The following is a 27,001-nucleotide window of genomic DNA, read 5'->3' as shown; positions in this document are numbered from 1 at the left end:
GCGAGGGGCGGCTTCATGAGGGCAGCGGCCCTGCCGGGGATCGCCGCCTCGCCGGGCCTTGCCCTCCCCCTGCCCTGGCCGCGCTCCCGAGCCTGAAGCCGGTCGGCTCGCCTCCGAAAAAACTTTTCCGCAGCGGACGAGGATGGAGCCTGCCGGCATGGATTATTTCTGCGACCAGGTGCAGCAGAAGGACGTGGGCCGCAGGATGCAGGTCGGCCAGGAATTGCTGGAGTACCTGAGCGACCCGGCGAGGTCTCCTGATGTGGAGCAGGACCAGCAACGCCTTGACAAAGTGATCGACGAATTAACAGCGTGGGTCAACTCGAGTAATTTTAAGGTAAGGCTGGTCGGCGGGGCTTGGTGCAGGAAGACCATGATTCATCATGGTAGGGAGGTACAGCGCTCCGGACTACTTTTTAATCAGATCCGAGCAGAAATAAAACTATGTTTATACCAGTTTTTATTCCTTCCGCCACAAAGGGAAATTCAGAAATTTTGCAGGGGTTGGTTAAGACCACCTTGTTTCTATTCTTCCGTCCTAAAAGAACCAGTAACGGAGGTTTTGGTTTTGCTTTTATGGCTGGTTGAACGTTTTTGTACAGACTATTAAGCCCCCACCAGCAATTATTTTACATACTCGTTTGGTTTTTTTTTTCTTTCTCTGAAACAAGATAGGTGGTGATTTTTTTCTTTTATTACCACTCCCATTCCATGGTCTCTGCACTCTGGTGTAATGTTCCGTGGGATTGCCATTATTTGCTGTAGGCCGTAAAGAGTGCAGTTTCACCCGGTTTGTATTACACCGTGTGTGCTTCATAAGATTTAATGAGTAATTTGCTGCTTGGGGTTCCTGTTGTAAGTTTAAAGTTGTTTATATTGTCTTTAGCTGACTTTCCTGTACGTGGGAAGTTATATAGTATCTTTACAGCAACCCAATGATGACTCACGTTTTAGTTTGGTTTGGTTTTTTTTTTTTTTTTTCGGTGCGTTTTAGACTGAGTAGCAAGAAACCAGTGATTACTCCTGCACACGTCTCTTGTAACATCTGTAAATTTTTTCTGGCGTTGGTCAGCCAATACTACGATTGACACCGTAGTTTTATTACCAAGGACAATTGTATTCGCATTAGCGATTTTTTTTTTTTTTTTCCCCCTCGGTGGGACAGGTCTGCGCTGCCGTCGTCGGGTGGCGGTGTTGGTCTGCCATGCTGAGCTCGGGTCTGTTACCCAGGCGAGATCCGCCCTTTTCCCTCTGCGCTTGTTCTCTTATCTCGCTGTCTTGCCTTGTAAGATGATTGACTTGCACTCTGGGCCTTTGAACTTGGTGTAGTGAGGCAAATTTTTCTATTTGCTTAGACTCAGGAGGCAGTCGTACGGGTAACTTGTAAGGGCAGTATGTCAATGAAATGTTTTGGTTGGGTTTTTTTTTCCCCCGCTTACTTTTACGCTGCTAAGTTTGAGGTCTGAAAATAATAAGGCTTAACTCTATTTGCATGTATCATAGGTTTTTTTTTGGAAGCATATCTGTCATTAAGGGTCAGGTTAGGTCGAGAAAATAACGTACGTTGGACAAGTGTAATTTATTTGCTTTGAAATTCCTCATTAAAATCCACATTGATTACTATGAAATCTAGACAGATCTTTATCCTTTTGTGTAAAGAGGACTGGATACTTAGCAGAGTAATGTAAAAGTTTCTTGCTGCGCTTTTAAATTAAAAAAAATGGACATTAATACTTGAAATTTGCCTACCAGAGTGGTTTTTTTTCATAATGCAAGAGGCTCTGCTTGCTGCTGATGTAAGGTGACAGAACGCCTTGGCTGTTGGGACTGTAGAGTGAATGAGGAATATTCAGTTCCCTTCCAGCCTCAGTCATGCAAGATGAGGTTAAGAGTATTACAGATTCTTAATGTCTTAAAAATATCTTTCATAATAATTAACATCTTTTTGTTACCTCATCTCTATGTTCACTTACTGGTGGCTCTTCATACATACAACATTCTATTTCAAAGTGTGTTATAAACGTTACATTAACTGCAACAGCACATAATCTTGGATGTTTTGCTCGGGATCAGTTCATTGTTCCTGTCTGTGGTGCTGGCTGCCAGCATCTGCTGCTTCAAAGGGCACATCAAAAATATTCTGGAAAACCGTGGTTTGTATCTTACTTGCATATTTTATCTTATGCAAGCGTGTTAAATGCTTAAATGTTTGATCTGAGTTTGTTATTAGAGCCTAAATGATATGAAGTAATGAGTACCACAGGCTTACATGTATTCTCAAGAAAAAAAGTAATCTTTATTTTTGATTACTGTATTTTTAACAATTTGTTGGTTACTCTTTGACGAGGAATGGCTCTGTAGAGCACTTAGACGATTCTGCTTGTCATCTCTTTCTTCCTGTATCTTGCTACAGATCTTCAGAGTCGAAAAGTAATTAGTCCCTCCCTGTTGACGTGGCTGTTTAATTGAGCAGTGATAATGGCTGGCGACTGGCTTATTTGTCAGAATTGCTGAGCTAGATGAATTGGAGTGACAAGTGGGGAATACTGGAGGAAGTTTTGAGGGCGAGCATTATTTCCACTGTAGGTGACTGGTGTATGGTTAATGAGGGAATAATTAATGTAACTTGCCCTGGGCGTGCCCTATCTTTAGTTTCGTGTGAAATCCAGTTCCTGGATGCAGTGCACTCTGCTGACCATACTGAAAGAGAAGATCTGGTAGCTCTAGCCTCAGTGCTATGCTATGCCTCAGAAGAGAAAACCTTCCATGAAATGCCACGCTAGGAAGTTTCTGCCTCCCATAACCAGAAGGGAAAGGATCTAGAGTGAATAGGAATAGTAGGGTTGATTTGGCAGACTTGATAACGAGGGGGGGGAAAAAAAGGGAATAGGTGTTCGGTAATCAAGTATAGACTTGTTATCAGCAAGGTTGAATTAACTTGTCTCAAAGATTTTTGGCTGTCTAAATAGTGCTTTTGCTTTTCTGAAGTTTTGTAGCTATTTATAGTGATTTAGTAAAGAATCTGGCAGTTCCAAACTTAAGGAAGCAGATAGGAAAATTTCTGAGTACATATAGCTCAGTGAAGTGGAAAAACACAAGTACCAGTTTGAGTTACTGATAAATGAGAAAGGTGGAATTAAGAATGTTGACTCATCTGCAGGTGGACAGAGTTCTAGTGAAAGTTGGTTGCAGAACACAGGGAGTGACCTAGAGAGAGGGATGAGTCCTCTCTAAAGGCTGGTGAATTATGGGGACTTGAGTTACTATGTGTATGCAGCCAGTGATAAATTAGCTTCCAAACATTGTTGAAAATTTTGCAACACCAGGGAGTACCCAGAAGATGCGCATAATTTAAGATTTTATTTTGGATCTCATTAGAATGAAATAGTTGTTCACTGAACCGAAAATTGTTTTCTTGCTGTGCTGGTACCATTTATATTGGTTGAGACTGATGTCTGTCCTCCTACAAAACAGAGTTTTGGTTCTGTTTGTTGTTGTGTTTTTTGGTTGGGTGTGTTTGATTTTTTTCCCTGCCCCAAATGGTTGTTTTCCCAAGGCTATGAGGAATAGCGGAGAGGGAAAAAAAAAAAAAAAGTTCAGTGAATTCTGAGATCTTTTTAAGAAGCAGGTGAGTTGGGTGATGGTATTATTCTGCTGGTATTTGTTCTCTTCAAACTCTGGAATATTTGGCAATCTCAAAAGATTGGAACAGTGCTAATGTTTGCGTTCAGACTCTGGTGAACTTCAAGCAGTAAATTAATTCCCCTTTCTGGGGGTATCACTACTGATAGAAATTTGCTGGCTTTACTGGATTAACTTGAGTGTTCCTCTATGTATACATGAATTTTAATTAATGCATCTCTTAATGTCTTTTTTGTACTCGATAGTACTTGATAGTCACTTGAAATAATCACAGGATTATCTAACTTTGTACATCTGGTGGCTCAAACTGTTCAGTGTCTGACTAATGTAATCTGGAAATCTGCTTTGAACTTCTAAAGAGATGTGAGATGGAGAAAGACTACTTTTCAAGTAGAGCTTTGCAAGTCTACTCTTGGCTGTTAGAATGTTGTGGGGTTTTGTTAAGCCCACCAAAATTTAATAGTTACCCTCCTAAAAGAAGCGATAAAGCCACCTTTCAGTTCTTTATGCAAATCATACCTGATCAGAAGTAATAAAAACCTATAACTAAAATATTGGTAGTTTCTCAAGGTAATTTTATGTGAGAAGAGTAATCGGTAATGCTTGTAACTGTGGGTGATCTTTGGATTTTTTACATTTGTAGGCACTACGTTATCTTGTTTTATTCCTCAACTGCAGTAAGAAAATAATTAATAATCTCGGTTTATTAATTAAAAGCAGCAGATTCTTTGCCGTACAAATTAAAAATCAGATTTCATGCTGTCTCTTTCTGATAGTGTGGGTAATCTGTTTCTTTTAGGCAAATCCTTGGAATTGTCTTTTGCTCTGTGCTTCCTGCAGAGTGAGATTTCTCTTAGCTTTGTTTGTATCAACACCAAATACTGAAAAATACTGAAATACCAGTAATGTTGTTGTATTTTTGTATTTCCTTGGTTTGGCAAGTATTTATTTTGGTTTGTCTTTAGTTCAACAAAAGGCCAGCAGGAGGAGCTTTCAGTTTCCAGAAAGGAAGAGAAGATTTGAACTGTAATTTTGCAAATAGTTCAGAAAAGTGGTTTGGACGTTTGTCTGAAGTCCTTGAGAAGAGAAAGCAGCAGTTATAACTTCGTTCACTGAGTGTAAATGTGTGAGGTGGAAGCTAGAATTTAAAGTTATTTGAACAAAATGGAAATACTGAGGTCTGAAAAAAAAGGAAAGTTCAGAAATAAAAAGTGTGAAGTCCTACATTTTAGTAAGAATAATTGAATGCACAAATGCAGGATGTGGGGCATGTGATTAAGTAGCATTCCTTAGGAAGAAAATTTGTGGGTTGTTTTGGATCTGAAGTTGAACTCTTGGGCCAATGTATGTTACACAAAAGGCAAATGCTGTAGTGAGTTGTAGGACTGTAACTTGCAGGACAGAAAAATGGAATGAAGAGGACCCATCTCAACCTTTATTTTTCAGTTACTGTATAGATTGTGGTATTTCCTTATTCTTTATTAGCAAATAGTGGTAATTTAAATGTCTTTGGATGAGAAATGTTTGACCTCTTTGCTGAATTTCATTATTTGCTTTTTCAAGTTGTTTGTTTCATCTTGGCTATGTGGGAGCTACTTCCCTTATTTCTATGTAATGAGAATGTGGTTCGACCTGTCCATATATGAATCTAGTTTTAGTTTTCAAGCTCAGTGATGTGATTCTTTCTTGATTAATAATTAGGTTTTTTTCATGTATTATTTATGTTCATAGAATGTTAAATATACTATTGAATGTTAGCCAAATAATCAAGCAGATTTCCAGAAGACAAGGGAAACTTGCAAGAAGTTTTAATTACTTAAAGTTTAATTAAAACTAATTCTGTCCAGCCTTTAATTATAAATGTGGAACATATGGTCTCAAACTCTCGGGCATCTTCTCCAGAGGTGAAATTGGCAGTTCTCAGTTGTTTTGCAGTTTCAGTTTTTGTAATCCAACCTAGTTGTAGTCCCTGTTTAAACAGCAGCTCTGCTTCTCCTGTGACCAGGCATTCTCACTGTCTCGTTCTTGAGGCAATTAAGTTTTTGTTGATGTTGAATTAATTTTCCAGTGTTTTGATGAGCTGATTTGACGTGCTACAGGAGATTTCAGCGCACCAGATTGGATATGCCCACAAGTCAAGGAGAACAGGGCTGTCTCTCTTAGCCTGCAGTTTGATTGATTTGGGTGTGAAGATAGACCCTTTTCAACCTCTCTGCAGTGGGCAAGAGGAGAGGTGCATCCTTTGGAATAGAATTCACTGCAGTCAGTACACGTGTGTTTTTTAGTGGGATTGCTGATTTAAGCAGTTTTGTTCCCTGGCTGCTGAATTTGATGTTGCATCATGCCTTCGTCGCTCTGATGCGAGTGCTTGTGAGGCTGCACAGTAAACAGGTTCAGGGAAGAGATCTGGCTGAGAAAATGCTTTCTCTTGTTCATTTGTTGGACTTGTTTCCTAAAGTGGGTTACAGCTGCTTGAATACTTGTTTCCTCATAGTAGAGCTAGTGCAGGGGTATGACTAAGTAGCAGAGAATGGGAGTCACTTTATGTTTAATACAATTTAAATAAGAGGAAATGGGGAAAAAAGAGACCTTGGGCATGAAAAGAATGATATTCTTTTGGGAGTACTAAGTCCTAAAATAAAGTGTTTCTTTGTTTTGCTTCATCAACATGCTTAGAAAGGCTTTCAAGTGCAGTTTTCTTTGGGGGGTGTGTGTGTGGGAAGCTTGGGGTGGTTTTTTTTTGTTGTTGTTGTTTTTTTTTTTTAATTCTATATTCCAAAGAGAAATACCATACATCTCATTGCCTTCCCACTGAGTTCTGCTTTTAAAGAGGCTTTGTCTTCAAACTTTTCCACTGCAGCATATAAAGTTTAAGCCAGACAATCTAAAAAAGAAAATTTCTTTAAATGTCAGGTGTTGCTGTATCTCATACTATGGTTGTATGCTCACTGTCCTTGGAACAACAGCTATGAAAAATTTGTGGCAGTTGTCAAGGGAGAAACATTTAATTGTACGTAAGGAGCAAACTGTAGATATTCCCATAATGGATCAAGCTGGAGGCAGTACAAGCCACATTTTAGAATACTGATCACTGTATTGTTGTCTGCAGAATACAGGACAATTTGGAGGTCACACTTTCAGTGTGAACTCAGGTCAGTTTGGAGATCATGACAGATTCTGAAATAATAGAAGGCTGTAAACATTTTTCCAGTAACAATTTTGAGTGTTACACGTTCTTCTAATGTTAAATGTTTCGTAATTAATGTCAGGGAGAGGAATGTTACAGTTCCCATCATGAGGAAGGGGCAGTAAAGCAGTTTTGTTTTTTGTGTTTTTTTTTTTTTTTTTATAAGCTTTAAAATTTTTATGAGAGCACTATGCTGGCTGGTTTTGGCTGCTATACAGGAGAGGTCAAAATAACAAGGACCTCCCAGATCTATGCCTGTTGAGAAGGACCTCTGAAGAAACCAAGCCTTTTCAGTGTTGAACTACACTCGTCAGCCTCTGGATAAACATGGGTGATTCATTCAGTAATCCTTTGGTAGTGTGGTTACTCGCACTGCGACGCTGAAATGATTTGTGGTTGGCCATCACAGAAGGGTTATGAAAGGAAGATTATTGTAAGAAGTTGGGTAGTCTACACCCCTTTTGAGAGCGTAAGGGATGCAGCTGATGTGTAGTTTTAACACTAGAAAAGATTTGATGCTCTCAGAAGAATTTTAGGTTGTAGTCCAAATTATAGTTGGAAAACATTGCTTTGAACTCACAGAACTTGCATTTTTAGATACAGGAGGCTCTGCCTTTCCTGAAGAACTTGTAACTCAATTTGATGAGCTTGAAGACTATGTTAGATTACCAGCAACCTCTCCCTCTCCTTGCAAAATGAAGTTATGTGATATATGGTGGGTTTTTTTTAAATAAAAGTTGTACACGTGTTTGGAGGTGTGTTGCTTGTACCCTTGAAGATGAAAGAAGCAAGAGAATGGAAACAACGCTTTCTTGTCAGCTAAAATATCTAAAGTATAGATGACGTGTGGTAGCTTCAGCAGCTGGGACTGCAGTTTTGGCTGCTGTCAGCAGAGGCAGCTGCCCAACGGATGCTGAGTGGGAGGATTGCAGCAATGCATTTTCTTGTACAAGGGAGAATGCAGTCTGAAGATGACCTGGTTGGGACTGAAGAGACAACCCAGGAAAATGGAAGCTTCCTTCTGTCAGTGGAGCTAGGGAAGGTTTTGGTATCTGTGCAAGATTTTGAGTTAAGGGAGGGAATGGAATTTGGGTAGATCTCAGTGAAATGGGTGATGTGGAGAGAATTGGAGCAGGAAGTGAGCAAAAAGTGATTGAGTATCCTGTGAAATAGGAGAGAAGCAGCATGTTCAGGGGGATGAATCAAGAGAACTAGGAATAAGAAACGTCAAGAGGGGAAACAGAAGAGACTGCACATGCATACATGTTTTTCTTTGACGTTTAGCTATTTGCAAGGTGCTTGAGGTTATTTGAGAATTGAGAAAGTAGATCTTTGGGTTTGGCTGATAATACATAAGAAAAAAAAAATCTCATTATATTCTTGCATGTCTTGTTCCAGCATTGCAGTGGTGGAACGATGCTTGTTCTTGTCAGTGTAGTTGTTTGGCATGCTATTTTGTGTTTGTCAGTTGATTCTTAGTGATACCACAGCTGTCCCCATGGTGACAGGAAGTCAGATTTCCTAACTTCATTCTTTTGGAGTAGAATGATTCCTCCATTAGATTCTCATGACTAGTTTGCAGGTTGTGATCTGCAAAATCTGTATTTTCATATACAGTTCAGAGATCCTATGACCAAATCCAAGGACATTCTTATTAAGGTTGTTTGGCAACGTATGTAACTAGAGATGGTTTCCTGACAGTATCCTGCCTCTAGATGTCCCCCACAGGGATGGGGAATTACAGAATCACAGTGAGAATAATAGTGAACATGCATGATCAACCAGGTATGGTCTGAAGAACCATATTTCTTTTCCTAGCAAAGGCTTAGATGCCTGGAAGTTGCCCACAGAAGAGCAGTGGTAGTGCTGGAAACAGTATGTAGGAGAGCTGGAAAAGGAACAAGCTGCAGAGCAAGAAATAGGCTTAATTACTAATCACTGACTCAATTCATAATCACATTTTGGTTGGAACATCTTGATTTGACTAAAGAGTCTGGTCCTTTCCAGAACAGATAAAATATTTCTCAATTGGGTTGTCAATTCTGTTGTGATATGAGAAGTCAAAGACGGTCATAAACACTGGCTTGTTCAAGGGTAGCTCCACAACTAACCAACTCCAGCTCAAGTAAATTTATTTTTCATTGTGAACCTCAAAAGTAGTGTTTAAATGCATCAAACAATAGCAAGCTGATGAATTGGTCTCAACATACAAAGGCTCTTTCTAGGCAGCAGGCAAAGGGCCTCATGAATGCAGAGTAAGAAACATATTCAGTGATTTTAATCCCAGAAGAAATAAATCCCTCACTGAAGCTAGTGGGTAAACAGCCATAATGATGGTGAGAGGTTTTTCTCTTTGTAGTGGAGAGCCTGTGTTGGTACATGGTCCCACACAGTGCCTGAGAGCTTGGAACCTTTTTCTTGCGGACTAGTTCTGCCTCAACTTGGTGATTTTTTTTCTTTTTTAAAATGCTGTTCCCGTGACCCCATGTCAGTTATTAAGGACTCCTTCCAGAGGGCTGCTTGAGTACTGCACGGTGATAACCTACCAGGACATGCTGAAACTCAGAACATCAACCATGTATCAAAGAAGAGAAATGTTAAGATTGATTTACAAAAACAATAGGACGTAGTTTACATGGTATACTCTGTAGTGGTATGCTTCAGCTCACTTGTTTTAAAATGTGGAGTGCGAGCCAATCTTGTAGCTACAGCAGTTTACCATTACTTCCAGCCTGAGGTCACATCATACTTTCTCACTCTGCAGATACCATGACATTTTATGCCTGTTACCCTTTCAAAGTTGAAGACCATAGAGGACTTTGTATGAGCTAAAGAATAACTGTCATGTTGTAAATAGAGGATTGCTCCTTTAAGACCATAGTAACCTATTCCCTTACATCTCCCCTGTAAAGATTCTTGTTTAGTAGCTGTTAAAGTGATGAGAATTTCACAGCAGTGTTTGTTGCTTTTGCATGTCTTAAAGACAGGGTTGGTCTCATATCTTACTCTGACTTAGGTAATTTCTGAGACCTTTTTTTCAGCCCGTGCAGTCTGAACTGTCCTGATTTCAGCTGGGATAGAGATAATATTTTCTTCTTAGTAGCTGGAAAGTGCTGTGTTTTGGATTCAGTATGGGATTTGGTATGAGAAGAATGTTGATAATACACTCATGTGTTTAGTTGTTGCTAAGAAATCAAGAGCTTTTCAACTTCCCATGCCCTGCTAGTGTGCAGGTGCACAAGAAGCTGAGAGGGAGGGACCCAAGCTGGCCAAAGGGATATTCCGTATCACATAAGGTCATACCCAGTATCTAGGTGAGGGTTGAGCATGAAGCGTGCTCTGGCTTCTGGCACTGAGGTTTTGGGATTCTCTCTTCACTGGAACTGCTAGCTGGGAATGGGCTGGGCAATGGTTGGTGAGTGGTGAGCAATCACATCGTGCATTACCCAGTTGTATTTTCTATTATTACCATTATTTATTTCATTTATTAAATTGTTTTAATCTCAACCTACGAGTCCCTTTACCCCTCCAATTATGTCCCCCATCCCATAGGATGGGGGAGAGGGAGCGAGCAGCTGTGTGGTATTTTGCTCCTGGCCAGGTTTAAACTATGACAACTGTATATTTTCATACACTAAGGACGTTACAAGACAAAACTCTCATCAGCATATTTTAATTAATAGTATTTACTGAAGTGGCTTTTGTATACTAGTTATTGAAGCAGAACCCCTACTGCATTCATTAAGCAAATCTTTGATAGACGGTTACAAAAAGCCAACACCATATTGACAACTACTTGAATGGTTAATCAAGATAAATGTGACTTGCATCATTAGAAGTGATTAAACTTTACCTGTTCACAGTGAGGGATAAAAAAATATGAAATATGAAGGCATTATCTCAGTGGTTGCATTTGATCAAAATAAAATATTCTTACGCAAATGAAATACAAGTGATCAGATTCTCTGTTGGTAACATCGGTCATGGTAGCCGTTTATCTGGTAGTTATCAAGCCTCTGACGCTTGGGTATATGGAAGCTCAAATATTCCATGCAGCCACTGTTTTACACTTTAAAAACAAACTGTTCCCTCCCCCCAACAAAAAGGGGAAAAAAAATAATCCCCCCCACCCCCAAACTCTAGAGGCTAAGCACTGGAGGAATTAATCAAGAATTACTCTTCATCTTACTCAGAACTCTTCTTTGGGATTAGTAAAGAGTAAAGCTGTAGTAAAAAACAGCCATGTGTCCTTTCCTTTTTAAAAATCTATGCACTGCTGTTGTTCATAATGGTAGAAGTCCTCAAGAGAAATTTTAAATAGGTAATCAAATGTGTGGAGAGGAGAGACAGTCTCTGGAAGTACCTTTACAGAAGGAAAGGCTGAGGTTTGTGCATTAATAAAGCTCAAAATACTTGCATGGGAAAAGTATCTTAAAAATTATCACTGGAAGACAAGTCTAAGGTGGGGCTTGTAGTCAGGAAACAGAAGTATAGGAAGACAAAGTATATCCAGAATGATTTTCTAATTCCTTTTAGGCATTACTTTTTAGATCAAGGTTTTGTCTCAGGTCTCATATAGTTTGACAATCTGGAAAAGAACTTTCAAGGAAAGAGCTCTTGGGAAGCCTTGACATTACCATAAAAGCTCAGTTACGTTTATTTTTGTCTAAGTTATCAATTGTAGTGTTCTGTTTTCTCATCCTAAACTGTAGATGCAGTCACTTGTTGGCACTATATTAATTTGAGCCGGTGATGCCACCCACTTATGTTTGCTATTCTCCGTTTTAGTATGCAATAAAACTGTGTGAATTTCCAAGTAACTTATACTAACTTGGAACCAAGTTTTGTACCTCCTGTTTAAAAGTAGATCTATTGTACTAATAGTGAATTTATTAAAATCTAATTAATTAGTTGTTTAAGATCCTAGATTTTATGGTGACCTTATTTGTCTAGTTTCCTGTGGAAACAAGGCTCCTGTGATCCTTTGTGCGTGGGCCATGTGTATTCACATTCATCTCCAGTCAGTTTTGTTTTGGCCTGTTGTCTAGTGTGGACAATTGTGACAGATAAGAATCTTAAGGAAAGAGAGTCGTCCAAGAAAATGTGCTTCCAAGTTTTGTGAAAACAAATAGCTAATAGAGGGGAATAATTCTGCTCATGTCTTCATGGGGAAAAATAAAGAAGAGGAAAAAAGCTTACGAATGCTCAAGCTTGCGGAGGTCCTTCTGCTGGCATTTGCACCTTAATGGGCAGCAAATTAAGTTAATTACAAGATGTGAAAATACAGGTTCTGGTGTTCATAATGAACGTAGGAAATTAAAAAATGAAGTCTTGGAACTGTATGCAGGGTAGTTAGGGGCTAAAAGAAGTGTTCTGACTTGTTAATTTAGTTGATCATTTCTGATCATGTTTTTGTTTCTGTATTGGCAGATATTGTCCTTTCATCTAGTTTCTGTTCATGGATGGGAAATTCCTCATAATCCCAATTATATTTTGAACTTCCTTTTGTTTTCTGATATTTTTTTTAAATTATTTTGAACATGAGCAAATGAAGAGAAATAAAATTTCCCTAGCTTAACAAGCAGGTGGACAAATGATGTGGTCTGAACTGGTAGGGAAGACGGTATTAACTTCTCTCAGTTGTTTTCTCCTGGGAGTTTGGAAAACAATGTAATGACCATAGTGAATGAGCTAAGTAGCTGAACTGAAATAAGCTCTTAGCATCTGGGAAACTGTTTAAACCATGTTTTTTTTCCAGTCTGTATTAGTACTTATGTTTGGGGGCTTAGTTTTGCATTTTCAATTGTTTGCTTTTTCTGAGTCTGGTAACTGCATCCTCCCTTTTTTTTTTGTTGTTGTTAAGGCATTGTGTTTTGACTTTTCTTCAGTAGTTCAGAAACTTGGTAGAGTTGGTAAGGCATAAACAAACATTACTGGTACCTGTTTTAAAGGAATTTTGATTCTCCAGTTAATACTGAGTTAGACCTCTAGAGTAATCTTTTAAAGAAAATGAGAGACAGAACTGCAGTCCTAATATATGGCCCAGAAAGAAAAAAAAAAAGAGTTTCTTCCAGCTCCGTAGTCCTCATAATTATTAATTTGAATTTTAATCATTTGTAGTTAGAAATCCAATGTTTTAGCATTTTCAATACTTATTTTCTTTCTGTTTTAAGACAAGTACTGAAAAATCTGAACTGCTCTGGCATGTGTAAAAATACTTGATCCATTCCAAACATATTCTGGTAACTGTGTCTTAATGAAAGCTTTCAAGGAATTATCAGCTTTCTAATTGGAACTTTAATTTATCTTTATGTTTAGATACAGTCTTTCAGCATGCTTGCATATGTATGTCTAATGTTTAAAATATATTCTAAAGAATTCTTTAGTGATCTGTTTTGTATATCTAATGCTTTTGTTTCAACAGGTAGCATTACTGGGATTAGATGTTTTAGGTGCCTTTGTCAACAGACTATCAGGACGCTTTAAATCCTATATAGGAACTGGTAAGTGAAGTATAACTTCCTTTTTCTTAAGACCAAAAAGTAAAAGATACTTTCTCTTCCGCTGCCCCCCGGCAGCTGAAGTGGAACACATTGAAAGCTTTTGGCACTAATTATAATATATTGGTAGGCATCTTATTGCTGCTGTTGGTATTTGTGTAATTTTATACTAACTTGTAAATATTCATTTGTCATGCAATCACTGATTTCTAGGTGGTGGTGGGATTTTTTTCAAGGTTCCAGGAATATCTTTTCAGTAATTTGTTTCATGCTGTATAGTTGCTTACCACTCCCATGCTAAGTACTTGCTTACCACTCCCCAAGAGTAATCTAAAAATGACATGGAAACGTGTTACTTTTAACTTGTGTTAAAGATTGAAGGTTTTATTTGCAGATGACTTTAATTAGAGCCTTATGTCTGCTGAAGCCTGTGGTCTCAGAGGACTATGAAGTCCACCTCCTGTGAGATGACTGGACTGTAGCTTTTAGTAGTCTAAACTTTTTATGGCATGAAAAAAGTACTAACTGTTAATCCTGCGTAAAATGTTTACTTGAATGAATTTCAAATTAATCTTTGTGTGCCTGAGTATGAAACAGTTGTTCTGGGAGGTACAAGCGAACTGCTGCTGAGCTCATCTTGCTGCTGTCCTTGGAAAGAGATAGTGATACTAGGGCATTAGCATTGGTGTTATATCAATGGCTATTTTTAACAGAAGTTCCTAGCTTAATGTCCTTTTCCAGAATTTGCGTGAATTATTTTACATCTTGTTCCTCCATACCCAGCTATCTCAAATTACCTGTCAAAATATTAAACTTCCTCTTGTATTTCCTTTTGTGTTTAAGAAATCAGCAAAATTTAAAAGTTTAGCAATACAAAGTATGGTTTATGACAAGTTACTAACTCAAATAATTGGAAGCACATTTCAGGATGCTGCAGAACTACTGCAGTAGAGTGCTACACAACTTAGATCTATTTTGTTGCAGAGGGATTTTCTTTGGCTGGTTAATTTTGTATTGGAAGAGTGTAAGGGAACTGGAGGCGTATTGTGCTATGCAGAATATTGATTTTTTTAAATAGTCTCCATTTGTAGCCACAAATAGTGCTAGGCTTCAGAGTTTTACTCTGTTTTGATGTATATTTTAGTCGTTTGTAGAACTTAAAATTATAGCAACTTTATTCAAGGTTGGAAAGCTTTTTTTACTTCCCCCATTTTTGTTTTCTTAAGGGTGAGCTATTTGAGAATAGTTTGAAAACAGTATTTTTTTTTCTGTCCCAGTAGTTGAGTAGTTTGAGATTGTGAGCAAATGAAAGATTTAAATTTCAGTACTCGGTAGTATTTATACGTAAGAAAAAAAAAAAAAAAAAGAGTTCTGGCACTGGGTAACCACTGAACATGTGTAACATCAGTAGATATCTGAAGCTCTGTATTCCAGAAGTGCTTTTTAGAAAAGCTGTAGTCGTGTCTTCACTGGCACAGAAATTGATCTTCTGAGCATCTCCAGAATCAAGTTCTGTAGCGTCCATTATGCTGAATATGCAAGTTAGTGTTGTGCATGATCAGCTTTTATAGAAGCTTAACAGACACTGAAGTGTTAGCCTCAGTAAAGGCAGAAAACAATCTTGATTTTAGATGACTTTTTAAAAGAGTGATTTGTAGTATGAAATGTCTTCAGTTGGTAGCTGTCTAAGTCTTATAGCAAGATTTGGATCATTTTCAGTTTTTGTCAGTGAATCAGTAATACAAAAACTTTATTGTGAATGTCTGGGAGTGTGGATCGTCCAGGGTTTATGAAAGTAATTAAAAGCGCACTGGTGAGCAAGAAAACTGCTTTCTTCAACAAAACTTAAAGAACCAGCAGTTTCCCAAATCATGTTTTGTTGACTCTGCAGATTTGGTTTCTAATGTAATCGGAAAATGACTCCAGTAAGTCAGACCGAAGTCTCGTGTCTGACAGTGATGTGTTTGCAGACGCCTGAGAAGAAAGTAAGGACAGGACAAAGGTGCCATGATAACTTCTTCAGTACGACCCCCTTGTTGTCACCAGTTCTGCAGTTTAGGGCCAGCTGAAGCAGATGGTGTCTTCAGTGTTTCCCCATCACCCCGTTCTCCTACAGCTTATCTGATTAGTTTTTGAATCCACATAGCCTTTAGAAGATACAGTGTTCTGTAGTAATGCTTCATTATGCAAAATTATTTTGGACTGACTGCCTGATAACTTGATGCTTGCTATATCTTGTGTTAGAGAGGTGAGTCTTCATTTCAGTTTCTTGACTGCCCAGTCTTCATTTTACAGCTCTCTTGTGTGCCTGTCCTCTGCTGTACTTCCCCACCATCCCGGGTAAGGGTCCTGGTCTAATTCTTGCTTGTATACACTCGATTCCACAGTTTTTATTGTTCTTGTTTTCTCTTTCAGTGCTTTTCTGTTGCAGTGCTTTTGAGTTGAATAAGCCATAACAGCACAGATGCGGCATATGTTTATAGTGGCATAACTCTGGTTTTATTATGTCATCTATCACGTCTGTAATTATTGATAATCTCTTTCTTTGTTACATCACTGCTTCCTGAAAATTGACCTGATAAAGCCATGAGACAGCCTGCTTCCTGTGCAGTGATGGTGCATCTAGGGTGCACTCTCCAGGGTGGTGTCTCTTCTTTCATGCCTTTATTGTTATGGTACCTTCCTTCCTGTAGAATCCCTTCTTGATAACTATGTGAAAAATCCAACTGCTCTCGATTAGCTGACTTACCTTCTGCACTGCTGTTTTGCAGAGAGCTCTTATAAGTTTGTGAAGTACCACTTCTCTTTATAAAAGCTATATTGTGCCTCCTATGCCATAGCTGACTGTGTGTGTACTAGCTCTAACTGTAGTGAGTTTTTCACAGATGACAGAAGAAAGCAGAGTCATAGAATTATATAGGTTGGAAAAGATCCTTAAGATTATTAAGTCCAACTATAAACTAGCACTGCCAAGTCACCCCTTAACTGTGTCCCCAAGCACCACATCTACATGTCTTTTAAATAGTTCCAGGGACTGTAACTCCACCACTTCCCTGGGCAGCCTGTTCCAGTGTTTGACGACCCTTTCCGGTGAAGAAACTTTTCCTAATACCCAATCTAAACCTTCCCTGGTGCAACTTGAGGCCGTTTCCTCTCATCCTATCACTCATTATCTGGGAAAAGAGACTGACACCCACCTAACTACAACCTCCTTTCAGGTAGTTGTAGAGAGCGATAGGTCTCCCCTCAGCCTCCTCCAGACTAAACAGCTCCAGTTCCCTCTACCGCTCCTCACAGGACTTGTTCTCTAGACCCTTCCCAGCTTTGTTCCCTTCTCTGGACATGCTCCAGCACCTCAGTGTCTTTCTTGTAGTGAGGGGACCAAAACTGAACACAGTATTGAAGGTGCCTCACCAGTGCCAAATACAGGGGGACAATCTCCTGCTGGCCAGCACGATTTCCAGTATAAGCCCAAATGCTCTTGGCCACCTGGGCACTCTGCTGGCTCATATTCAGCCGGCTGTCGACCAGCACCCCCAGGGCCTTTTCTACAGGGCAGATTTCCAGCCACTCTGCTCCAAGCCAAGTTTTTTACTGAGTGAAGAGTGCACCCGTCCAAGCCATGGGCAGCCAGATTCTCCAGGAAAATGCCATGGGAGTACTTTGAATTCAGGTTTTAGATGTAACCTCCTCACTACATCTAAAAAAAAAAAAGCCCCCCCCCCCCCGTAACTTCTACAACGTTTCCATAGTTAGGCATTTGCAAAGAATCAACTACTCTATGTAAACTGCCATTTTGGCATTTGTTTCTTCTATCTTGGCTATATTCAATTAGGTCATTGTTTGATATGAATATAGGTAATGAGGTGGGTAGTCAGGTATTGCAAATTTGCAATTCATACAGGTGATATGAGGTGAAAATAAAGATGATGGTATCAAGCCTGAAAATGTTGGGAAATTTGGGAGCAAATTACTTCAATTAAGTAACAAGGTTCTTACAGCCCCGGAGAAAGTCTTAGTAGTGTTTTATATGGTAGGCATTTACTTTCTTCTGTTTTGATCAAATAAATATGAGTATATTATTTTTCAAAGGCAAGCATAATAGAACTTTTTCAGACAATTTAATTATTACTCTGAAATATTAATATAGTTAACTTCTTGTGTATTACCATGTTATTGTAGGTGCTTGCATTCTCACTGAAGATCAGGATTGCACCATGAATATAGTGAATGAAGATGTATATGTAAAATACCTACCTACTTTTTCTGCCTTTTTTTAAAAACACAATGGATCCTATTTTCTAGGAGAAGTTGCATTTTTATATTTTGTATTTTTGTCATGAAAGACCTCGAACCTTTTGTCTTAATAAAGAGTGTTATGTTTTGGTGACCCTGAGATATTTTTATTCATGGTTCAAAACTCATTAAATGATGTAAATATAATAGTGTATTACCCAATGATAAAACTTTTTTTTTTTTCCCTATTTAATTTCCTGTTCAATTATGATGGGGATAGATTTCTTTTAAGTGCAGACAAAAATAACTGACTGAATATTCAACCCTCATAAGCATTAAATGCTTTTTTGTTAAGAAGCAAAAAACATGAATGCTTTATTTTTACTTCCATCTCTATGGCCTGCATACATATCGTAAACTAGATTTGGGCAAAATCATTACAGCAGTTGTAGGACAGATGCTTTTCAATATTCTGAAAGACATGTTAGTGATCCTTCTATTGAAGTATAATGCCCGATGAGAGACTTAATTCAGTTTCCTAGGCAACAATCTAATGTTGCAGTAACTTCAAAGGTGTTGTCCTTTTATGATTAACCACGTTGCACGCTCTCTGCAGTGGGCATTGGTGTTCTGGGAACTCGGACACACAAATATGGAATCTGTTGTTTAGTACTTCCAGGGAAGATGCTTGAAAATACTTGGCAAGCAATAAATACCGGGGTACGTGTTAGTTCATCAGACTATGTGGCTATAGTCTGGAAAAACTAAAGCAGATTAAAGAGTGTTTGAGTGTTACATCTTTCAGTATTTAAAACTGCTGCTTGTTTTGTGATTAAAAGAGATTACATAAGTGCACATAATTACCCTGTCACAATCTCTTTTCCCAGGTGATGTAATTAATTATTAAAATATATCAGAAATGAAAGAGAATATTAGAATTATGGGAAAATGTGACTAGATGATAGAGCTTCTGGGAAAAGTCTCTATTCATATTTGTAGTTTTGTTTTCTAGAAAGAATTAATGTTATTTTTCTCTCTTGTTATTGTCACAGGAATGGGAAAAGAAAAAGTATAATAAAGGTATATGGAATCTGTTTCAGTTCTAATGTGATGTTATATCATGACATATATTTCTGCATATACTGAACTGTCCATTAATCTATGATATAATTATATTGTCATTTACTCTCACATATGACCTTACAAGATGTTGCAAAAATTTTAGTCATCTGCAAAATAAAGATACTTGACACTTTAAAAAGATCAAATACAGATAACACGTTATATATGTGGATATATGTACAAGTCTGAATATAGCTAATCATTTTACACACAGAAACCCCATACATAGATGTGTGTATATCTGTAGTAGCAGTTTCAAATCCTTCTTGCTGTAAAAAGCAAGTGGAAAAAATAATTTTGGAAGATAGTTGTAGTGCTAAGATGTGAAACTAATTGGAAGTGTTTAAATTCTTTCCCAGGTGGCTTCAAAAGTGATGGAAGAACCCTTAAATTAGACTCTCCAGAATAATTTAAATGCTCTTTCAAAATTATTGTTATAATTAAGCATGCAAATATGTTACCTCATGTATTTTAAAGAAGTTGTAAGGATTTCAATGTGCATGAATTTTTTGAGTGAATTTGGATTAAAAGCATTTGGTACAAAAATCTGAAAATATTTGTTTGAGTAAGACTGCATTTAGATAAGTAACACCCAAGTTACTAATTTTTGCTTTTTCTCCTGCTTCATGATTGAAATTTTTGGATGGAAAAAAATGTGCAGTTTAATCAAGATGTGACTCTTCAATAAGTGCTTTTAGTGATGTATGGAGAAATGCTTTCCTCAACACCATGAAAACTGTTTTAGTGTGAGCTAACATGGATATATAGCATGTAGAAAAACATTTGATTTCAGGTTTTAGGGACTGATGGATTTTTATTCTTAGTTTTCATTTTTATTAATTTCATTTAAATGTTGAGACTAATAATTAGCACAATCTGCTGTAGGATACCAGATACAAATGCATGCAGAACACCTAAACATAAAACCTGGGATAATTTAGATTGGAAGGGACCTTCAAGATCGCCTAGCCCACATCTTTGCTTAAAGTGTGGCCAATGTCAGATGTTAAAGAGAAAAATTTGAAATTAAGTAATTCACGAAATTGAATTGCTCAGATAATGTAAAGCAAGCTTTTCTATTTATGTGAAGGAAGTCTTGTCTCAAAGATTCATTGTTGCATCTAAATGCAAGTCAGGTGTTTTGTCTGATAGTGCCTTTTCATTTTATTGCTTACTGACCTCAGGAAAAACTGTGTTGGATATGTATTGTAGGATTTTCTTAATAAAATTCTGACTATTTCAGTCTTTTTTTAGAAAAGCCTTTTAGAGGAGACTCCATTATTTGTATTTTTGTTATTTTTGTCCAGAATAATGTTTTGAATTGTTTTTATGTTTTCGAGTTTAACAAAAAGGTGAACTTCCTGCAACATGTCAGAAAATCCTTAAAATTTCTTTGGTTCCCTCTATAATTAATGATCGTAGCAATTGGTCATAACTGATTTAAGCTGTGACTTTTTTCATCTTGGTGACAGATTCTCTAAAGCTTTAGTGTAAAAAAAAAAAAAAAATAAAAATCTGTGCAGCCTCTAAAGCTTTTCATGTCCTGACTGGCCAGCACTGGAATTTATTAGTAGTGGGAATGAGTTTTACCTGATCTGTGCTTGAGTGATAGGCTGTGATTTAGAGTACCATCTCCTCACTGTCTGTGGACACCTCACTGTGTGACATGTAGGAATGCAGTGCCATTAAATAAGAATAGAGAAATCCTAGCCTTCCTTGGTTTCTGTTTGGTTCTGATAAATACAGGTTCTGTAAAAACCCAGCCTAGAGCTAAAAAATGTCAGAAGTTGACATGAACATTTGTTCTCTATCTTCTAGTTTTCTTTCTGATTTAATACATCACTTGAAACCCTTTGGACTTGAAGTCTCTCTTCTCATGTTTCCTGAAACTTGAGACTGTGATAGATTTATGGATGTATCATATAAAAAAAAAAAAGTGTTTGCTTTTTACCTCTACCACTGGTGATAAAGAGTGTATCTCATTAACCCCATTAATGTTATTTTATTTGGCTGCTGGAGAGACCCAAAGAAGCACATTAATGTCTGAGATGGCTTTTGATTAGACTTACTGTGGACTGGACTTTATCTTGAGCCGGGGAGCAGTGAGGCCCTCTTTGAGAGCCTACTAATGATTCTTTGCTTAGAAGTAGCCTGTGACCATGTGGGTCTGTCAGGCCAGCCCTATTGCTGGCCCTGTACGAACCTCTGTGGGATTCCTGTCTTTCCCATGCATCTAACCCAGGAGAACAGATACTGCTCTAATTGCAGAGGCAGCTGTTTCCCTCCCTCCTTTTTAATGGCAGCTGTTTAATGCTCTTGCCTGAGTTGGCAAGGTTTCTGAGTAAACTAGAAAGATACTGCTGCCTAGGCTTAATCTGTTTCCGTCCTCAAAGCCTTTTCTTTTAATGTCTAAGACAAGAAGTTAGACTTTTCAGTAACAGAATTTTTGCCAACATTGAGGATGTTTCCGTAGTAAAGACTCTTACTTGCTTAATGCTTTTTTTTTTGCATTTGCATTTGCTTTGCAGTAAAGCAGACATGGACTATCTAAAGTTGCTTCATAGAAATGGGTAGGCGTGAGAGGTTATACGTAAAACGGGCACTTAAAAAGAGCAGGTATAAGTGGTCAAGAGAGAAGGAGCATAGGGGGAACTGTGAGCAATAATGCAAACTGAAAAGCTCCATATTTGTGTTGTAACAGAAGGGACTCTTGTTAAAGTTTAACAAAAGGAAATTGTGCTACCTGTGGCATTCTTTGCTGCAGGGAGTCATACAGTTAAGCTGCTCACGATTTTTAAGAATACATTGAATGCCATTCTAGGCACTGACTTCAGTGATTTACTTGTTTATCATCTTCAGTCCTGGTAGAGGAAATAAATATTTAATCTCTCAAGGCTGTACTCTGACTTTCCAGGCTGATTTTGCCCTTGCCTCTACTGTCCAACTAGTGGTGATAAAATCGTTATGTGAATTTGTGTAAATGACAATTTATTTAGGCTTACTGAGCCAAGAGAAGGAAGACAAACGATGGAAAAGCAACCCAGAGGATAATAAGCTGTGTTAGGGATAGAACAGAAAGGAAAAAGGCATAAAAGGTCAGTTTGAGGTAGATCTGGTAGAATTGATGTGTGCTATAGAATACTTTTTACTACCACTTCTAAGTTTTCTTCAGTAATCAAAACCTGTAAAACTATGATACAACATTGTAGAAATCTTAACAGGAAAAACTCAGGCCCATCTGGTAGTGATACAAAACTTTGGCAATGTGCTACTGCATAGGAGATCAGTGTCTCCTAAGTTTAGTGTAATGTTTTTCTGTGGATCAGCAGAAATAAAAGGAAGAAAGTTGTCATATGTTATTAGGCTTTCCAAAACCCCTTTGAAATGATTAAATAAACTAGGAAACAGAAGATGTAAGATGGATAAGGTTAGTATAAAACAGCAGGAATATGTGAATCCATACTGACCATAAATTATGTATTTCACTGGGTAACTTGTTAGACTGCCACTTTGAATACTGCCTTCATGTATGGTCCTACTTCTCTTTCCTCACCTTTCTTTTAACTCTAGCATCTATTTGAGATTGTTTAGTTGGCAGACTGATGTGAAATGCATATATTTGCACGGCAGTGTAAAGAAGGATGCTAATTTAAGAATGCTGATGAGAAAGCATATAAAATGTAAAGGAAAAGTATCAGCAAAAATGGTTGTTCAGTTGTATTGAGAATGAAGTTGGGGGAAAAAAGCATTGTTCTTAGTGTTGTGTTTTCTGGTCATCCATTCTTTGGGATGTAGTAGTACTCTAATCTTCTAAAGCAGAGACTTGAGTTTTGGTATAGGATGCCCTTGTATCACAAGTATGACTTCAGCTGTTCCTAGTAGGGACAGAAACTTGCTTCAAGCTGGCCAAGGTAGAAATCTTTTTGTAAAATCTTAGTGCACAAACACCCGGTAGATACTTCCTAAGATGCCAAAACCTCCGCAGGCTGTTCTTGTTAGCTCAGTTCCAACATACCTCTTAGCTCATGCTTTTGATAGTGTGTATTATTTTGACCGTCTATGTCCTCAGTTCACCTTGTGAACGGACAGATGCTGGTACATGGAGTGGTATGGGCTGTGAGGAATGGAAATGGTGGTTGGTGTAGTGAGTAGGTGAAGTTGCTGTTTTCTAGGGACAGCCCTGGTTTATCTGATGAAGAGCAAAAGCCTGTGTTGTAGTGTCATTTCTGATGCTCAGCTGTAGTTGCTGCTTTGGGCTTAGGTGAGGTTTCTTAAGAGAACTCAGTGTTTCTTGTGCTTTCTGGTTTTTGGCTGAGCAGGACTAGAGAGGAGCAGGAAGAGGCCAAGAGGCTTGAAGTAGAGAAACAAGAAGAGTGATTAGCAAAAGAGGAGGCTGGGATGGATGTGAGTGTCTCAAACATTGTCAGAATTTTTAGGTAGGGAGGTGTTACCCAGTCATTCTTAGAAAGGACAGCTAACACAGTTCCACTGTTTTTCACTTTTTCACTGTTTTTCACACACCCTAGATGTGTCTAACATTTGGAGAAAAAGTGATGAGGGCATTAGGAATTCAAATTAAAATATGTTTGGTGGAGATCCCCTTCTGGTTGAGTGTTCTGAAACTTCATCAATAGGCAACCAACTTCAAATAATTTCCTATTGGAGCTTATTCTGACAGAAAAGATGAACTACCAAACTGAAAACCAGATGGTGGTTGCCAGCATTCAGCAGCCTAATTTCATTTGTTTTATGCAAACAGAATATATCATGCCTTATGGGGTCTTACAGAAAGTGGAGATTTAGGGGTAGAAAAGGCAAGCCTGTGGACATTTGGGTCCTTTAACAGCTCCCACAGCAAGTTGTCCCTCTGTCAGAGCTCCACGAGTGACAAAGGCTGGTGTGTTCAGTGGCTATGCACGCTGAAATCTGCAGGCTGTGTCATAGCTTAGTTTAACTCAGTGACCTCATCTCTCTTCAGCGACTTCTAGTAGCTGTTCTCTGTTCTTGCCTTAGTGATTTGAGCAGAGCCCTGGTATCTGCAGCTCCGTCAACTGAGTCAGCGTGCTAATTAGTCACAAAGGAGCCGTGTTCCCGCGGGACTGGCACTCGCTGTGTTTCCCTCCACTAGAACAGCTTCTCAGTGTCTGTGTTTGTTTCCCTCTATGTGAAGCTAGAGTGGCTTTCAGCTGCCCAGCAGTCAGGTTAATGTAGCAGAACTCACCAGAAACATATGGTATAGGTAAAAGGTCAGTTTAGAAGTGATGAAAATAGGCATGAGAAGTACTTCTGACAATAAAAATGTAATCAGTAAGTATATGAGTGATTGGAAGTTAATAGGAGGGCTCAGCTGTATACTCCCAAAAATCACTTCTGCATGTTTCTTCTGTTTACAAAATGAAAAAAAAACAAACCAAACCAAAAAACACCCCTCAAAAACCCAAACTAAACCAAAAAGCCAACACTTCACACCAACAAAACAACAAAAAACCCCAGCCCAAACGACAAAAAACCCAAGCCTATCTCTTCAAACTGTAAAATGAAAGTAGCTGTAATAATCTATTCAGAGGAGAAAGATACCTTTTAATAAAAACCACAAAAACTTGATAAAGTATCATCATTGTTTGAGCACAGAGGGCAAGTGAGCACCGTGCAGCCCTTCAGTGACCCTTTCCTCCAGTGCTGGGAAGGAGAAAAGTGAATCAAAAGGCTCTGGAATGGAGATAAGAACAGAGAGGGGTGTCTCACCCATTATGGTCACAGGGAAAGGACAGGCTCATTAGGGGACGAAAAAAACCCACATCACTTTAATTCAAAACACTAACAGACATGTAACAGGCAGAGCAGGACAGTGAGTAGCGTTACCGTATCTTAAAAACGCCTTCCTGCACCCCTTCCTTCTTCCCGGGTCTCAGTTTTGTTCCTGATCACTCTACCTCCTATCCCAGTGGCTCAGAGGCGGGGATGGGTGTGTGTGTATGTGTGTGGTGTGCAGTCAGTCCACGGCTTAATCCTGCAAAGCGGGGGGAATCACTCTTCTGCACTCTTTTCCTGCTCTACGTGGTGTCACTTTCATGGGAGACATTTCCCCACAAACTCTCCCCATGGGATACATTATTTTCGAGATGCTCTGGTGTAGGTCACCCCTATGTGTTGCAGTTCTTCCAGGACCAAGCTACAACTGTGGGGGCTGCTTCTTCCCACAGAGTCCTGGGGACCCTCCACAGGCAAATCTCTGCTCCTCCAGTGACCTCCATGGGTGGCGGTTCTGCCCTCTCACCATGGGATACAGGGGGGCTCTGCTCTGGCACACTTTCCCCCCTTCTTCCTCCTTTTCACTGGCCTCAGTGTTCACACAGATGTTCTCTTCACAACTCCTCTCAGGTTCCCCTTCTTAAATACGTTATTGCTGAGGGACAGCTAATTGGCCCAGCCTTGGTGCAAAGGCAAGTCTGACTTAGAGCTGGGGGAGTTTTGAGAAGCTTCTCACAGGGGGTCACTGCTGTAGCCCCCTCCCCTGCTGCCAAAAACCCCTCCACTCACTCAAACCAGGACAGATGGGTATCGTGGTCTGTGCTGAGTAAGTTCCACCCACATTACATGCGTGATACTTGCTGCTCTTAGAAAACTGTGGATCAGATCAGAAACTAATGCAGAAAGTTGAGCTGTTGACAGGTAAATGTTACCATTATTAGCACATGACACTTGCTTGTTCTAGGTGCTGTTTCGTATGCTTATTATACTAACTTCAAAAGCACTGTCCTGTGGGAGATGGATCTCCACCAGTTCCATGTCAGCTGTACTTCCTGGGGGAATGCAATGCACTCAGTGTCGTCACCCCTCATTTTGAACACCTGCTACCAAAAGCACTGGGGGGGGGTAGAATCTCACAAAGCCTGTGTGTAGGCTCCAGGTGGAGGACAGGGAACCAGTATAGCAGGATGTCTTGCACAGTGCTGATCTCAGTGTTTGTTCAGATAACTTTCCTAAATATTGTAATGTTAATTTGTTTATCAGATGTAATTATAAACTTCTGTCGGGATAAGCAAGCAAAAAGAATTGGCAAGTGCTTTCATTTTGAGTTGTGGTTTTTAGGCTGTGAAATCATCAGCTATCGTGCAATTTTAGTTAAATACTATTTGAGGATACTTGTTTTGAAGTAGTAACTTTTACTGATACTTTTTCCTGAAGTAAGGCCAAGTTTCCAGAAGATACACTGTGTGAATAGGAGGATTTAAAACTTTTAAAATGTTTGTAATTAAACAGCAAAGTAATTTTTTCCTGCCCCAATTTTTTCCCACTCACCAGGATTAGCATTATTTTTCAGAAAAGCCAGATGTTCAGAAGCTACTGGCATACCTTTTGAAGATTAAAGTAATTCATACTGTTTTTAAGATGGGAAGCTTAATTTCTTTTTAACCTGTTGGAAGATAGAATTTTCTTCAATTTCAGTCCAGTGCAATTGTTATTCTTATAACATACTCAAATACATTTGAGACTACAATATGGCCATCTTAAAATATTAAATCTGTCTCAGGAGATATCTGTAAGTATTAGAAAATTTTCATTAGGTCTTTAATCTTTTTTCTTTTTTTTTTTCCCCCCTCTCTTGTAGTTCTCCTGCCTTTGATAGATCGTATGGGAGATGCCAAAGACCAAGTTCGAGAGCAAGCACAGAATCTTATATTGAAATTGATGGACGAAGCAGCACCACCCATGGTATGATTACTTAATGTAGATTCAGATGTGGGCCTCCGGTGAGCTTATGACTTATGCATGAGCCTGACTTTGAATATGTCACAATGTGATGGTGGCTCTTAATGGTGTAAATGTTAAAGATATTCTTAATGGATTGACACTGCATTGTTCAGTGGAAGATACAAATCTGATACAGTGCAATTCTGCAGTTTTTGCATATTGTAGCTAAATTCTGAGTAGATGTTTTTCATGTCATGTGGCAGGACTTTGTTAATTAAAGCATGTTTGAAGCATCCTCCTGGGTTTGAGTTTGCATAATGATAATAAATAAGTTGATTTAACTCTGAATTTATTTTAAAATTAGTTTTGTACTTGAACAGGTAGGAGTGGTCCTGCAGTTGAGATGGTGCATTGTAACTTAGAAAATCTGGCTTTCTAGGTATGTGACAAACACGCTGTGTGATCCTTGGACAAACTAAGATGGGGATAAGTTGCCCTCTGATTTGTTGTCTTAGGTGGAAGTTTGAGTTAAGCAAATCTTTTTACAGTTCTTAGCATTATGTGGCTTCCAAGTGCTGAATCTTGTATTTCTGCTCTGTGAGTCTGAAAAATGTATGAT

At 38.7% G+C, this 27,001-nt stretch overlaps 1 protein-coding gene across 24 annotated transcripts in view; it reads left to right on the top strand.

Moving 5' to 3' along the window:
- Window positions 1-6: 6 nt before the first annotated feature.
- Window positions 7-27,001, top strand: part of CLASP2 (cytoplasmic linker associated protein 2) — a 154,598-nt gene continuing 127,603 nt past the window's right edge. For all 24 annotated transcript variants that reach the window (XM_026843924.1, XM_026843947.1, XM_026843946.1 and 21 more), the window contains exons 1-3: window positions 7-337; window positions 13,254-13,332; window positions 26,300-26,403. In XM_026843924.1, coding sequence (XP_026699725.1) covers window positions 143-337; window positions 13,254-13,332; window positions 26,300-26,403 — 378 coding nt within the window. In that variant the 5' untranslated portion in view covers window positions 7-142. The remainder of the gene's footprint in view (window positions 338-13,253; window positions 13,333-26,299; window positions 26,404-27,001) is intronic.

Source organism: Athene cunicularia, assembly GCF_003259725.1.
Source record: "Athene cunicularia isolate RWA chromosome 2 unlocalized genomic scaffold, athCun1 chr2_part2, whole genome shotgun sequence".
Classification (NCBI taxonomy): Eukaryota; Metazoa; Chordata; class Aves; order Strigiformes; family Strigidae; genus Athene; species Athene cunicularia.
Note: the sequence above shows the minus strand (reverse complement) of the source record. Positions and strands in the feature narration are given on the sequence as shown.